The 12,081-nt window shown below is 60.7% G+C and overlaps 1 protein-coding gene across 1 annotated transcript; it reads left to right on the forward strand.

The window, feature by feature from the left end:
* The first annotated feature begins 8,394 nt into the window (after nucleotides 1–8,394).
* ADRB3 (adrenoceptor beta 3) lies at nucleotides 8,395–12,001 on the forward strand. The gene is made up of 3 exons (XM_062015821.1): nucleotides 8,395–9,724; nucleotides 10,665–10,732; nucleotides 11,114–12,001. Exons 1-2 carry the CDS (start codon nucleotides 8,460–8,462, stop codon nucleotides 10,702–10,704), a joined length of 1,305 nt encoding a protein of 434 aa, XP_061871805.1. The 5' UTR covers nucleotides 8,395–8,459; the 3' UTR covers nucleotides 10,705–10,732; nucleotides 11,114–12,001.
* Nucleotides 12,002–12,081: the final 80 nt, after the last annotated feature.

Consider the following 12,081-nt stretch of genomic DNA (forward strand, 5'->3'; position numbering starts at 1 on the left):
TGGCCAGGATAGTGGTCTCCTGCCAAGCTGGGGTGTGGAAAGGGGTGTTTTGGGGGCTCTGTGCCCCAAGAACCCCTGGGAGCCTGGGCAGGCTGTGGTGCCAGGCAGGCAGCCCTCATCCCATGCCAGCTGCTGAATCGATTACGGGTGCTGGGGCAGGAAAATGACGCATCCGGCCGTGCTGAGTGACATCAGCAGTGACCCCCAACCCAGCCAGGCGTCCTGCTGCCCGATAACAAGGTCCAGAGCCATTTCCTCCTCCTCCTCCCAGAGAATGGACCATTATGGGGTCAAGGAGCCGGAGGGAGGTCAAGGTTTAAGGGCACATCCTGGCAGCATGACCTGAGACATCTGGGGTGAATTGAGAGCTGGAGAGGGGCAGGAGATGGAGATAGACCCTCCCAGGCACAGGCAGTGAGCACCTCGGCTCCCAGAGTTCCCCTGAGCTGCCCCAGAAGTTTAGTCCCTACACTAATCAGAGCAGTGTGTTATTCTGGTCTCTCCTCCAGGGCTTTCACTGCAACTGCCCTCTTTGGGGACTGGGAATATTCAGGCACCTTGGAAAATCACCCTCCTGGTTAGGGCTGTTCAAACCCTGGACGTGCCTCACAATGGTGCTCAGGATGATCTGCTCCAGCACCGAGGTTGGGCTGACAGGTCTGGAGTTCCCAGGGTCGTCCTTATGGCCTCTCTTGTAAATGGGTGTCACATTTGCTAACCTCCAGACCAGTGGGACCTTCCTGGTGAGCCAGGACTGCTGGTGGATGATGCAATCCTGCTTGCTGCCCTGCTTCTGCCCTGCAGGATCCTGAACTCCACCATCTCATGGTCACTGCAGCCAAAGCTGCCCTCAACCTTCACTCTTCTCCCCAGTAATTAATGATGAACTGAGCCAGTTTGTGGCCCCAGGCATGTCTGTGTCCTCTGCAGAGACCCACAGGCATATCCCCATCAGGAGGCTCCCACTCAGCACTTGTGATGCCCAGAGGACCCCAAAGGCTGCAGCAGAGCCAGGCAGCAGGAGATGGTCAGTGCCCATCCCACACTGAGGATGTGGCTGCTCAGCTCTCTCTGCCTTTGCTGAACTCTGCAGAGCTCCAGCCCATTGTGGAGAACACGCTGCTCTCCTGGGCTGGCAGCAACGTCCTTCCTGGACCCTGCTGATACCATCTCCTCTGGAGACACCTCCCCAGAAAGCAGCTGGCACAGAGCGAGCCACTCCCGGATGCTCAGCCCAGAGCCCTAACAATGGCCTTTCCTCCTCAGCTGTCTCTGTCTCCCATTTCCCACATGGGCTGCAGAGCTATTTTTTCTTTAAAGAAAGAAAGGGGAAACCACCTGGACTGAGGGCCAGGGCACTGGCAGCCCTGGGCAGTAAATCAGCGGGGGCAGGACCCCTGTGCTGCCCGTCACTGGCACTGCTGGCATTCCTCTGCAGCTCTGGGCATGGCACTGGCAACTGATGAAGGGGCATGTGGGGATCCCAGCCCCATCACGGGTGGGGACGTTTGTGAGGTGGTCCTAGGCATGGGCTCCTGGCCTAGTACTGGCTGCTGTGTGTTAGCTGGGGTGTAAGAGGCGTTGGGTCCTGGCGTTCAGCTGCTCATGCTGCCACCACCCGCTGGGTACACTGTGTTCATCTCTAGGGCATTTCATCTGTCCTTTCCCTGGGCAGCTAACAGGGCTGGGCAGCCCTTCATTATCCTCATGTGATACCAGGTTATTGCCTATTGCTTTGTAAATGAGGAGCAGAAGTGCTTCTCTCAGGTGCCCACCCCTTCGCCCACCCAGCAGCAATTGCAGCGTCTTTGCCACCGACGTGGCTTAAATCACTTTTAGCTGAGCAAAGGTGGCTTTCTGTAAAACACTCGCTCTCCTAGCAGGCTTCCAGGGAAGGAAACTTGCCCTGTAAGTCATTAAGTGCCGCTGTTTGCGTCGCACACGCGGCAGCAGGGAGCGTGGCAGGGAGCAGCCCCCTTCCCTGCTGCCGTGAGAGCAGCCCCCGGGGACGGGCAGCGAGGGGCAGGAAACCCCGCTGGCACTTCCACCAATACTAACCGGGCTGCTGATGACAGGAAGGGAATAAACCAAGCGGAGGATGAACTGCACGACGGGCAGGACCCGGCTTTGCTCTCGCCCCGTCTCTCACCTCCCGTCTGCGCGGCTCCCGCGCGGGACGGCTCATCCCCAGCCCAGCCCCGCACCTCAGCTCCCCCCCGGCTGGGAAACTCAGCCCCAGCCCCACTCAGGACGCGGTGCCGGCGGGTCCCCGGGTGCTGCAGCCCGCCGCAGCAGCCCCCCACCCCCCGCAGCGAGGATGTCCCTGTGCCGCGGCATTTCCACCCCATCCGTGTTTACATTCCCCGCCGATTGCCCGCGGAGATAATGACAAACCCACATCCACTTTGCCCGCCCAAGGGCTGTTTGTACAGATAAAAGTTGCCCCGTAAACAAGCCCATCCTGCCCGTGGGAAGCACCCCCGCACCCCCCCGGGCTGCTGTGTCTCAATGTACCCGTCCCCTGGCTGCGGGGCTGGGGTCGGCACTTGCTGGGGGTGCTCAGCACCACAAAATGCACGCCTGGGGTGTGCAGTTTGGTTCATGCTGCTGAGCAATCTGACTCCCTTCACTAGGAGCATGGGCTCTTCCCCGAGGCAGAAACAGGCCAGAGGCACAGTGGCTGGGCAGTGTGTGGAGGGGATGTGCTGCCTGCACAGCCACCCTGGCTGTGGGGGTCCCAGCACCCACAGCCCCTTCCCTGCCCTTGCTCATGCTTCAAGTCACTTCTGGGAGCCAAAAGGCCCTTGAGCCAATTAGGGCAAAAAAAGTATTTGTTGGACTTTTCCTGACCTCGGAGAGGCTCAATCCCTCTGCCAGCCCAGCAGCTCCTGCTGGCACAGTCCCTGCTCTTACAACACCCTGCCCTGCCTGGGCAAGGCACTGCTGCCCTTTGTGACCACAGAAACGCCTGGACAGGGAAAGGGTTTTGTTCCCTGCCTGCACTGAGAGGAACCTGCCCTGAGCAGCCTCCTGGGTCCTTATGAGGCAGGATGCTTGGCTGCAGGAGGTGAGGCTGAGTTGCCAGATTGGGTTCTGTCTTTGTGGTTTGGAAACCAGCTCAGCCTCTGCCTCCTCCTCCTCCTCCTCCTCCTCCTGGCTCCCACTGCATCCAGCCATGCTGACTGGGCAAGAGTGCTGCTGCTGCAGCTGCAAGACCTCCTCAATCATATTCTCAACTCTCCTCATCTAAGACACGTGGGAGTCACTGAACAACAAGCTGAGTTAAAAAGTAAAAAGCAGAGCTGAGCTGTGGGTGTGATGTGAACCATGTGCCAAGGGGAATGGCTGGGCTGAAGGCCCCGTGGGTACTGGGGCTGGGCTGGGAGTGGGCTGGGCACTGACACACAGCTCCAGGAGCTGTGAAATCTCACTCAGCTCCCAGCCCAGGGGAGGGAGTTCCAACTGCCAGAGCAGAGGGACCTGGGGGCTCTGTCCTGGTGGGGATGGGGCACTGGGGCAGGTCCCAGCCATGAGCTGTGGGATGCAGTCTGCAGGGAGGAACCTTTTCCCCATTTGCCTCCTTCAAGAAGGAGGTTTCTGAGAAATGCCAAGGAGGCAGGAGGAATGCACCAGTTAAAAATAACTGCCATGGCATGGGAGCCACGGTGGCCAAAGCAGGAGCAGAAGTGCCTGACCTCCTCCTCCTGCCCCTCCTCCTTGTTGTTTTTCCACCCTGCACACTCCGAGGGCTAGAAGCAAACAGAGTCCTGGGGCTGTGCTCAGGCAGGATGGGTGCAGGGTCAGGCCTGGGAGAGGACCAGAGTGCTGGGAAGCAGGGATGCTGGTAGGCAGCGGGATACATCTGGGAGCTTCCATGGATGGTGCCCAGGGCAGGGAAGAGGGCAGAGGAGGGACAGGGGATGCAGAGAAAACCACCACTGAGGTGCTGCTCTCTTCCTGCCTGGATGCACAGCGACTCTCAGATGTTATTGTGTTGCTGACACCTTCTCATGACAGTTTCCACACAGTCTGTGAAATCTCTCCCAAAACTTCTCCCTCTTCCCCCCCACCTCAGTTTTCTTTACCAACAGCTGCAGGAAAACCAGAAGCAATGGAGAAGGAGTTGTGAAAACATCTGTAAAACCTCTGCAGGCAGCTGCAGGACTCTCACTTCCCTGTGTACCTGCAGCTGGGGGGAGCTGGGAAACGTCAGGGACGAGATCCTGCAGCAAGAGGCGTTACAGTGTCAGCAGCTGGGAGTAAGCGTGGGAGGCATTGCTGTGGCACTGCTGCAGGACCCTGCTCTGGGCTCTGCAGTGACATAGGAAAGAAAATGGCTTTGTGGTGGCTTTCTTTGACAAAAACAAATCTGCAAACATGATTGCCCAGGGATTTGGGGGGCAGGAGAAGGACCTGTGATTGCTTTAGTGTAGCCTTTGACACTGGCTGGGTTTCAGGCTCTCTGTGCCCCTTTCCCTCGTTCTCACAGCGCTGCCGCAGCCCCGGGATGGCGAGTGGCTGTGCCTGGGCTCGGGGCTGCCCGCTCCAGGCAGGGCAGGATCAGCCCCAGCAGTGCCATCCATTCCTGTCTCCTGTCTCCTGTCTCTGCTGGGAAGCGATGCCGCTCAGCACCGCGACAGGGACAAAGCTGCATCTGCCGTGCCACGACTCCCGCCCTTCCAGCTCTGCCTGACCCCCAAAACCACGCTGGGGTGCACCAGGCAAGGAGAAGGGATCCCACCAGCCCTGGCCAGCCCCATCCTTCATCCTGGAGGGTGTCTGGGCTCCCACTGCTGAAATTGGGTGTCTGTGGGGCAAATCACTGTGGGAACGGGCTAATAAACAGCGAGCGGCGTGACCTCAGCCCTGCCTGTGCCGGCAGCCAGCAGCGGGCTTTGACCTTCTCGGTACCCAGGGTACACTCTGCCTCTTTCATCATTATTGATGCATTTGCTCCCAGGAGCTTCACTTGGAAAACAGGATGTGAGCGTGTGAGACGGCTGCCTGCCCTCCCGTCTGTGCCCGGGGCTTGCCCAGTGCCGGGGCGGCAGTGCCGGGGTGGCACTGGGATTATCCCCTGGGCTCTGCCATGTGCAGCCAGCTCAGGGAAACTGCTCTTTTAGTTATATCTCATTGCTCTGTCACGGAGGATTCTCCCTCTCCTGCTGCTGCCTGTGCCTGAGTCCCAGCTGACACCATGCTACAGATCCCAGAGCTGCTCTGGCATTACTGGGGGAGGAGAGTTGATATAGAGCTGAGAGTTTACGTCCAGCTTCCTCCGGCCTTCCTGGGACAGGCAGTACCCAGCGGGTTAAAGCTCCATCACAGCCTGTTTATGTGCTGACAAGGAAACATGGTGACAGATAATCCCAAACAACTTCAAAGCCAGATTCCTCAATCTGATATGGGAACTATTCTGAAAGTCCCAGTGTGGAGAGCCCTGCACTAATTACTGCTGCAGACAGTAAAGACAGAGCAGGACCCACTGCCAAAAGCCCAGTGCCCAGCCCTGTGCCCACCCGCTGGATCCCCAACTCCCTCCCTGTGCCACCCTGGGTGACTGAGGGCATTTGGGGCAGAGTGATGCTGTTTGAGCAGCTCTTGCTTAGGCAGAGGGTAAAACACGGTCCTCAGTGACCTCCTGCACTGTCCCCAGCTGTCCCACATAGCCCCAGCTCACCCCACAAGTGTGGAGGGGACGTCTCATCAGCCCCACACAGCATCACAGGGCAGGGCTGGCTCAGAGCCCTGGTGCAGATGGGGCCGTGGGGATGCTGGGGGGTCCTGGGCTGGTGTCACTTGCCTTCTGTGCAGGGAGAGCTCTCAGTGGTGTTAGTGCTGCCTGGAGAGCCTGAGCCTGCTGCCAGACACCTGCCCGGGTGCTTCCCCACCGAGTCTGCAGAAGTAAACCATATCTCTGAGTTCTTGAGAGCCATAGTGGCCTCTGAGGCTGCTCTGGCCAGGCTGGGGCTGGGAGGAAGGGAACCTTCCCATTCCTGCTGTGTGGCTTCCTCGGAAAACCTATTTTGGAAACCTGGTGGGAGAATTCTCGCTGCTGAGGCCGTGGGGATGTGGTGGGGCTGAACCTCTCCAGCTGCCCTTGCCCTTTGCTCTGGGCTGAGGGTTTGTGCCAGCACAGCTCTGGTTCTGAATTCCACGGCTGGGCAATGCTTTGCAACACCAGCCTGGCTCAAGAGGAGCTCTGGCACAGTCTCTTACTGGTGCAAAGCTGAACTGCATCACTCTGGGTGCAGCCTCTCCTCTGCCTGTGCTTGTGCTCCAGGGAAGGGCTGGAAATGGGAAAGACAAAATCTCTCAAATGCTCTGTTGGCAGTTTCAGCAGCTCCACACTTCAGGGGCTCAGGACAAGGCTGGGGAGCAGCAGGGATGGGGCTGGGAGCTGTGTGAGCCCCGACATCCCTGTACTGCAGCTTTTACAGCTGTAAAACTGGGACAAAGAGCCACGTTACTTCCCCTGCCTTGATGAAATGCCTGGGACTCTCCCTTCCTCTCCTCACTCCAGTCATCTCCCTGGGAAGGGAGGAGGGCACTGAGTTCTCCTTTCTGGGAGTGGGGGGAAAAGACTCATTCAAATGTCAGAGAGAAGACATCAGAAGTGGCGCTTTGGTTGGCAGCCTGGGCACCTGAGGAAGCCTGGCTGCCAGTGCCGCTGCGGGCAGAGCCTCTGCCACTCACTTTGCATGCGGTGGGAGGTCCCCTCCAGGGCACCTTGCTGTGGCCATGCCCTGAAAGCACCGGGGAGGAACGTTTTCAGGAGGAAAAAAATCTCCCTGAGGCTGAATCCTGAAGCTCTTTCAGTGTCCAGGAGCAGCCCCTGGCACAGCTCTGCCCCAGGACGCTGAGGAAGGGAAACCACCAGCCCCTGGTCACCCATCAGGGTGGTGGCAGAGCTGGGCGTCCTGCCCCCAGCACGGGGAAGCCACGGAGCCAAGCCCAACACAGACATTCCCACTGACACTCTTGCTTTGCTTTTCAGGCACAGCACTCAGCTGTGGCTCCATGTGCTGCTGCACTCTGGAGTTCCATCTGCAGCCACCTTGAAAAGACAACGACTGTCCTGCACACATCTTGTTTGTGCCATGTGCCCTTCCCCTGGAGGGACAACTCTCTCTGTAAATAGCAAGACCGGGGCTCAGTCCAAGCCAGCAATTAATGCCAGAGCTGGGAGCTAAAAGGGGTTGCATCAAGCCCTTGTCTGGCTGCTTTGAAGAAGCAAAACAGTCTTGTAAAGATCAAGCTTGTAAAAACGGGGCTGTTTCACGAGCTCATGAATGGGAAGAAATGCCAACTGGATAATTTTTTACACATATTTTTTTTCCTCTTTGTCAACATTCCCCCATTTGGCTGAAACTTCAAAATGCCATATTTGGAGAGTGCCTGTCTTACAAGTTCCAGTATTTGTATAAATAGCTGATAGTGAAAAAAAATGACCCGTTCTGGAGTCTGCCCAGAGGCCCTCAGGAGGAGTGGAGCTTGGGGCAGTGATGGCTTCTGGCTGGCACATGTGAGTGGAGAAGGACATGGGAGTGAGGGTCTCCAGAACACCAGCACCCACTCAAATGCAGGAGAGGGAATGGCAGGGGTCTGCTCTTTCTCCTCCATCATCTGGGCAATAAACATGGAAGTGAAATAGTCACTGTGAGGTGCCCTGGGTGTCTTCTTTTGGAGTGGGGCTGTCAGCCAGACATCCCTCTGCTGATGTCAGGGGCCAGGGGTGTCCCTGTGTCCCTGTGCCACCCAGGGAGGGCCTGAGGGGTGTATGGAGAGGGGCACAAGGCTAAGGGCACATGGCAAAGCCCTGGGGTGCACAGGGAAGGGTATAGAACAAGGGGTGCAGGGTGAGATGCTGAGGTGCCTGGAGAAGGAAGGACCCATGGGGTGCACCCGGGGAATGAGGGGGGCAGGAGAGTGGGACAGAGAAGGAGCAGAGCACATGGTGAGGGGCTGGTGAGTGGAGAGTGAGGGCAGATGGTGTGGGACCGGGATGCAGGGTGAGGGGCTGGGTACAGGGAGAGGGGCTAGAAGTCACGGTGAGGAGTGCAGAGAGAGGGGCTGGGGAGCACGGAGAGGTGCTGGAGGGCAGGGGAAACACGGTCGAGGGCCGGGGTGCACCGTGGGGATACCCGAGAGGCGCGGGGCGGTGCGGGGGGTGCCCAGCCCGGGGGGAGGCAGTGCCACAGCCCGCTCCTCTTTCATTGATCTCCGGAGCGGGGCAGCCCGGGGCCGCCCCGAGCCTTTAAAGGCTCCTCCTCCCGGCAGCGGCCCCGGGAGCGGTGCGGAGGGGAGCCCGGCCCCGCTGCAGCCCCGACGGCTGCGCCGGGTCCGGCGGGGAGCAGGGCGCCGGGGGGGAGCGGGGTGCCGGGGGGGAGCGGGGTGCTGGGGGGGGCAGCAGGGTGCTGGGGGGCGGCGGAGCCCGCGCCCCCCCCGTCGCGGCGGCGATGACTCCCCTGCCCGGCTGCAACGGCAGCGCCGGGGGGGCGGCGGCGCTGGGGGGCGGCGGGGTCGCCAGCCTGAGCCGGCAGTGGGTGCTGGGGGCCGCCCTGAGCCTCACCGTGCTGGTCATCGTGGCCGGCAACTTGCTGGTGATCGCGGCCATCGCCAAGACGCCGCGGCTGCAGACCATGACCAACGTGTTCATCACCTCGCTGGCTTGCGCCGATCTCATCATGGGCTTGCTGGTGGTGCCGCCGGGGGCAACCATCGTGCTGAGCGGCCACTGGCCCTACGGCGCCACGGCGTGCGAGCTGTGGACCTCGCTGGACGTGCTGTGCGCCACGGCCAGCATCGAGACGCTGTGCGCCATCGCCGTGGATCGCTACATCGCCGTCACGTCGCCGCTGCAGTACGAGGCGCTGGTGACCAAGGGCAGGGCGCGGGCCGTGGTGTGCCTGGTGTGGGCCATCTCTGCCTTCATCTCCTTCCTGCCCATCATGAACCACTGGTGGCGGGACGGGGCGGACGAGCGGGCGCTGCGCTGCTACGACGACCCGCGCTGCTGCGACTTCGTCACCAACGTGTCCTACGCCATCGTCTCCTCCACCGTCTCCTTCTACGTGCCCCTGCTCGTCATGATCTTCGTCTACGCCCGCGTCTTCGCCGTGGCCACGAGGCACGTGCGGCTCATCGGCAAGGACAAGGTGAGGTTCCTGCAGGAGCCCCCCGGGCCCGGCTCCAGGAGCAGCCGGCGCAGGCGGCCGTCCCGTCTGCTGGCCATCAAAGAGCACAAGGCGCTCAAGACCCTGGGCATCATCATGGGCATCTTCACCCTCTGCTGGCTGCCCTTCTTCGTGGCCAACATCATCAAGGTCTTCTGCCGGCCGCTGGTGCCAGATCAGCTCTTCCTCTTCCTCAACTGGCTGGGCTACATCAACTCAGCCTTCAACCCCATCATCTACTGCCGCAGCCCCGACTTCAGGAGCGCGTTCCGCAAGCTGCTGTGCTGCCCGCGCCGCGCCGACCGCCGGCTCCACGCCGTCTCGCAGGACCTGCGGCGCTGCCCCTGCGCCTTCAGCCCCCGCGGGATCCCCTCGCGGGACAGCAAGGCAGCGGCCCCCAGGCACCCCGGCGAGGACGCCGAGGCTCGGGGCAGCCCCTGCCGCATGGAGGAGACGAGCCTGTCCCAGGGCAGCGCCCACCGGCAGTGGCCCCTGGGCGAGTCCCAGCTGCAGGGCGCCCAGCCCACGCTGTGCTCGCAGCTTGACGAGTAGGTACCTGCAGGTGGTCACTTTGGGGGGGGAGGTGGGGGTGGCTGTCGATGTTGGGGACGTGAGTGGAGCTGCAGGGCAGGCAGAGCCCGGGGTGCGTGGGAGAGGTGCTGGGGAGCAGGTCTGGGAACCGCTGCACTCTGCCTTTAGGTTCCCCTAAAAACCCGAGCCCTTCATTGGGCTGCAAAGCTGGAGCCCCAGCCCAGTCCTGCCTTGTCCCTTCCTGGAGAACACTCCAGCCCGTCTGGACAGGGTCTGATTCTTCCTGGGGGAAACGCTGGTGGTGAACAGGGAAACAAACCAGCTGGACAGGAATGTGTCCCAAAGCTGGGGATTTTCCCCTCTCATTCTCCCACTCTCACTTTCTACTGTTAAAGAAGGAAAATGTGAGGAGCCCTTCCCCAGTGGGGCAGCTGGGGGCTGCTGTCTCAGGCTCTGACAGAGCGTAAACCTGGGAAAGGAATTTGCCTTGTTGCCCTCCATCCCTCGTCCCTGCTGCCATCAGCCCTGTGGATGGGAGCTGGGCTTCCCATAACCAGCAGCCCCATGCCAGGGCAGAGGGCTGGTAGGGATGCCCATGCTGTGGCTCTACCAGCCTGCTGCCTGCACCCTGATGTGAGTTTACACGTCCTTCTCCTGCAAGTTACAGAGTGGAGTTTTCACCCAAGTTTTTTTATTAGCATGATAAAAAAGGAACTATTCTGGTTCCTGTGGGTTTTAACTGACTTTCTCTGGTCCAAAACCCCTCCTGACACCCGGAGGCGGGAGAGGTTCCTACCAGCACACACAGGCAGAGCTGCTGTCGGCAGAGATGTGCAGAAAAAGGTGCCAAAAAGTGTTTCCTGAACTCGCGTGTTCTGAGGAAGGGTTCAGCCGCTCCGGGACGGTAAATCGCGGGAAAGGGCTGTGTTCCTCAGGCACCGTGCTCTCCTGTTTAAGGTTTGCCGGCAGAGAGACGCCAGCCGGTCCTTCCGTCTGACGGAGAGCAGCCGAGAGCTGGGGAGAGCGTGAGTGTGTCCCGTCGGGGCGCGCAGCCCCCGCGGCCGCGTCTCCTCTGCCCGCTTTGGCCGCCGCCTTCCCCCGGGGAGCGCAGCTTTGCGCAGCCACCCGCCCTCGGGGACGTCAGCCCGGCGTCAGCCCGCTCTGCTCACACCTCCTCGCCTGCTCCGGGATGCTTTAACCCCCCTCAGCTTTAACCCCGCTCGCCTGTGTTGGCTCGGGGGTTGCTGGAGCTGCTGCCCTTGCGCGTGGTGCTTTTTGCCCGGCTCCAGCCCTGCCTCCCCTTCCTCCCGGGCCGGTGCCTTTGTGTCCCTGTCCCAAACACCGCGCAGCTGCGAAGGTTGAGCCGGGTGGGTGATGCTGCGTCACCTCCTGCCCTCTTCTTGCAGGACGGGGTGTTGCGAAGGGGCTGGAGGAGCAGCGCTGGGGCTGACGGCGCTGGAAGGACCCTCCGGAGCCCGCGGTGACCCGGAGAGGAGAGGAGCTGTCCTCGGGAGCGCTCACGGTCACAGCAGGGCGCAAAGAGTCGGCTCCTCTGGGCCGTTGGTGCTGAAGAGCTGGAAAAAGCTCCCGAGCTGCTGGCCAAGAGGCTGAGCAGCCTCGGGGATGTGCCAGTGCCTGGGGGATGAGCTCCCACCCGGGCACGGCTGCTGGCACGGCTGGCAGCAGAACGTGGGTGCTGGTGGCTCTGCTCTTTTGAAGGATGCCATCGTCCCAGGCTCGGCTGGGTATCAGACAGCCCATCAGGAAGGGGAGAGGAAGCTCCTGCAGGCACTGAGCCCTTTCCAGGATCTCCATGCTGTTCCCAGCAAAGGAAGAGCACAGGGGAGCAAGGGAGCCCTGAGCACGGGGGACTGGGCTAAAGCAGTGAACCACGCTCTTCTCAAATCTCCTCCTGTTTCTGCCCGTGTCTGGGGCAGGTGTCCATGCCTCCGTGCCGTTTGGGGATGGGAGTGGGGGTGGATGAAGCTGGAGGAGCAGCAGCAGCAGGGCTGGCTGGGGAGCGCATTCTAGGAGGGTGGTTTTCACCCTGAAGCCCCTGCACGCTGGCCTGGGGTACGTGGGGTGAGGGCAGGGAGGTTAAACTCTTGCTTGGAACCTCTTTGTGCGTGGTGGGAGGCAGCAGCAGGGCTGGTCCTGGGGTGCTTGTATCCAGGGCTGTGCCCACACCACGCTGTGACTTGGGGGATAAGGTTTGCTGTACAGGTGTCACGGTGGCTGTAAGGCTTTTGTCCTGGTTTTTTACCCTTTGCGTAAAATAAACCTTTGAAACTCTGCACTGCCTTCGAATCTGGGCCAAGCAGACAGCAGCTTCTCCCACCTGCCCTTCCCGAGGGGCTGTGGCTGAGCAGGCAGG

Source organism: Colius striatus, chromosome 27 (assembly GCF_028858725.1).
Source record: "Colius striatus isolate bColStr4 chromosome 27, bColStr4.1.hap1, whole genome shotgun sequence".
Taxonomy (NCBI): Eukaryota; Metazoa; Chordata; class Aves; order Coliiformes; family Coliidae; genus Colius; species Colius striatus.

Coding starts and splice junctions, on each gene's coding strand:
- ADRB3 (XM_062015821.1), top strand. CDS start 8,460: ATGACTCCCCTGCCCGGCTGCAACGGCAGCGCCGGGGGGGCGGCGGCG. Junction 9,725..10,664: donor CTGTGCTCGCAGCTTGACGA/GTAGGTACCTGC, acceptor CTCCTGTTTAAG/GTTTGCCGGCAGAGAGACGC.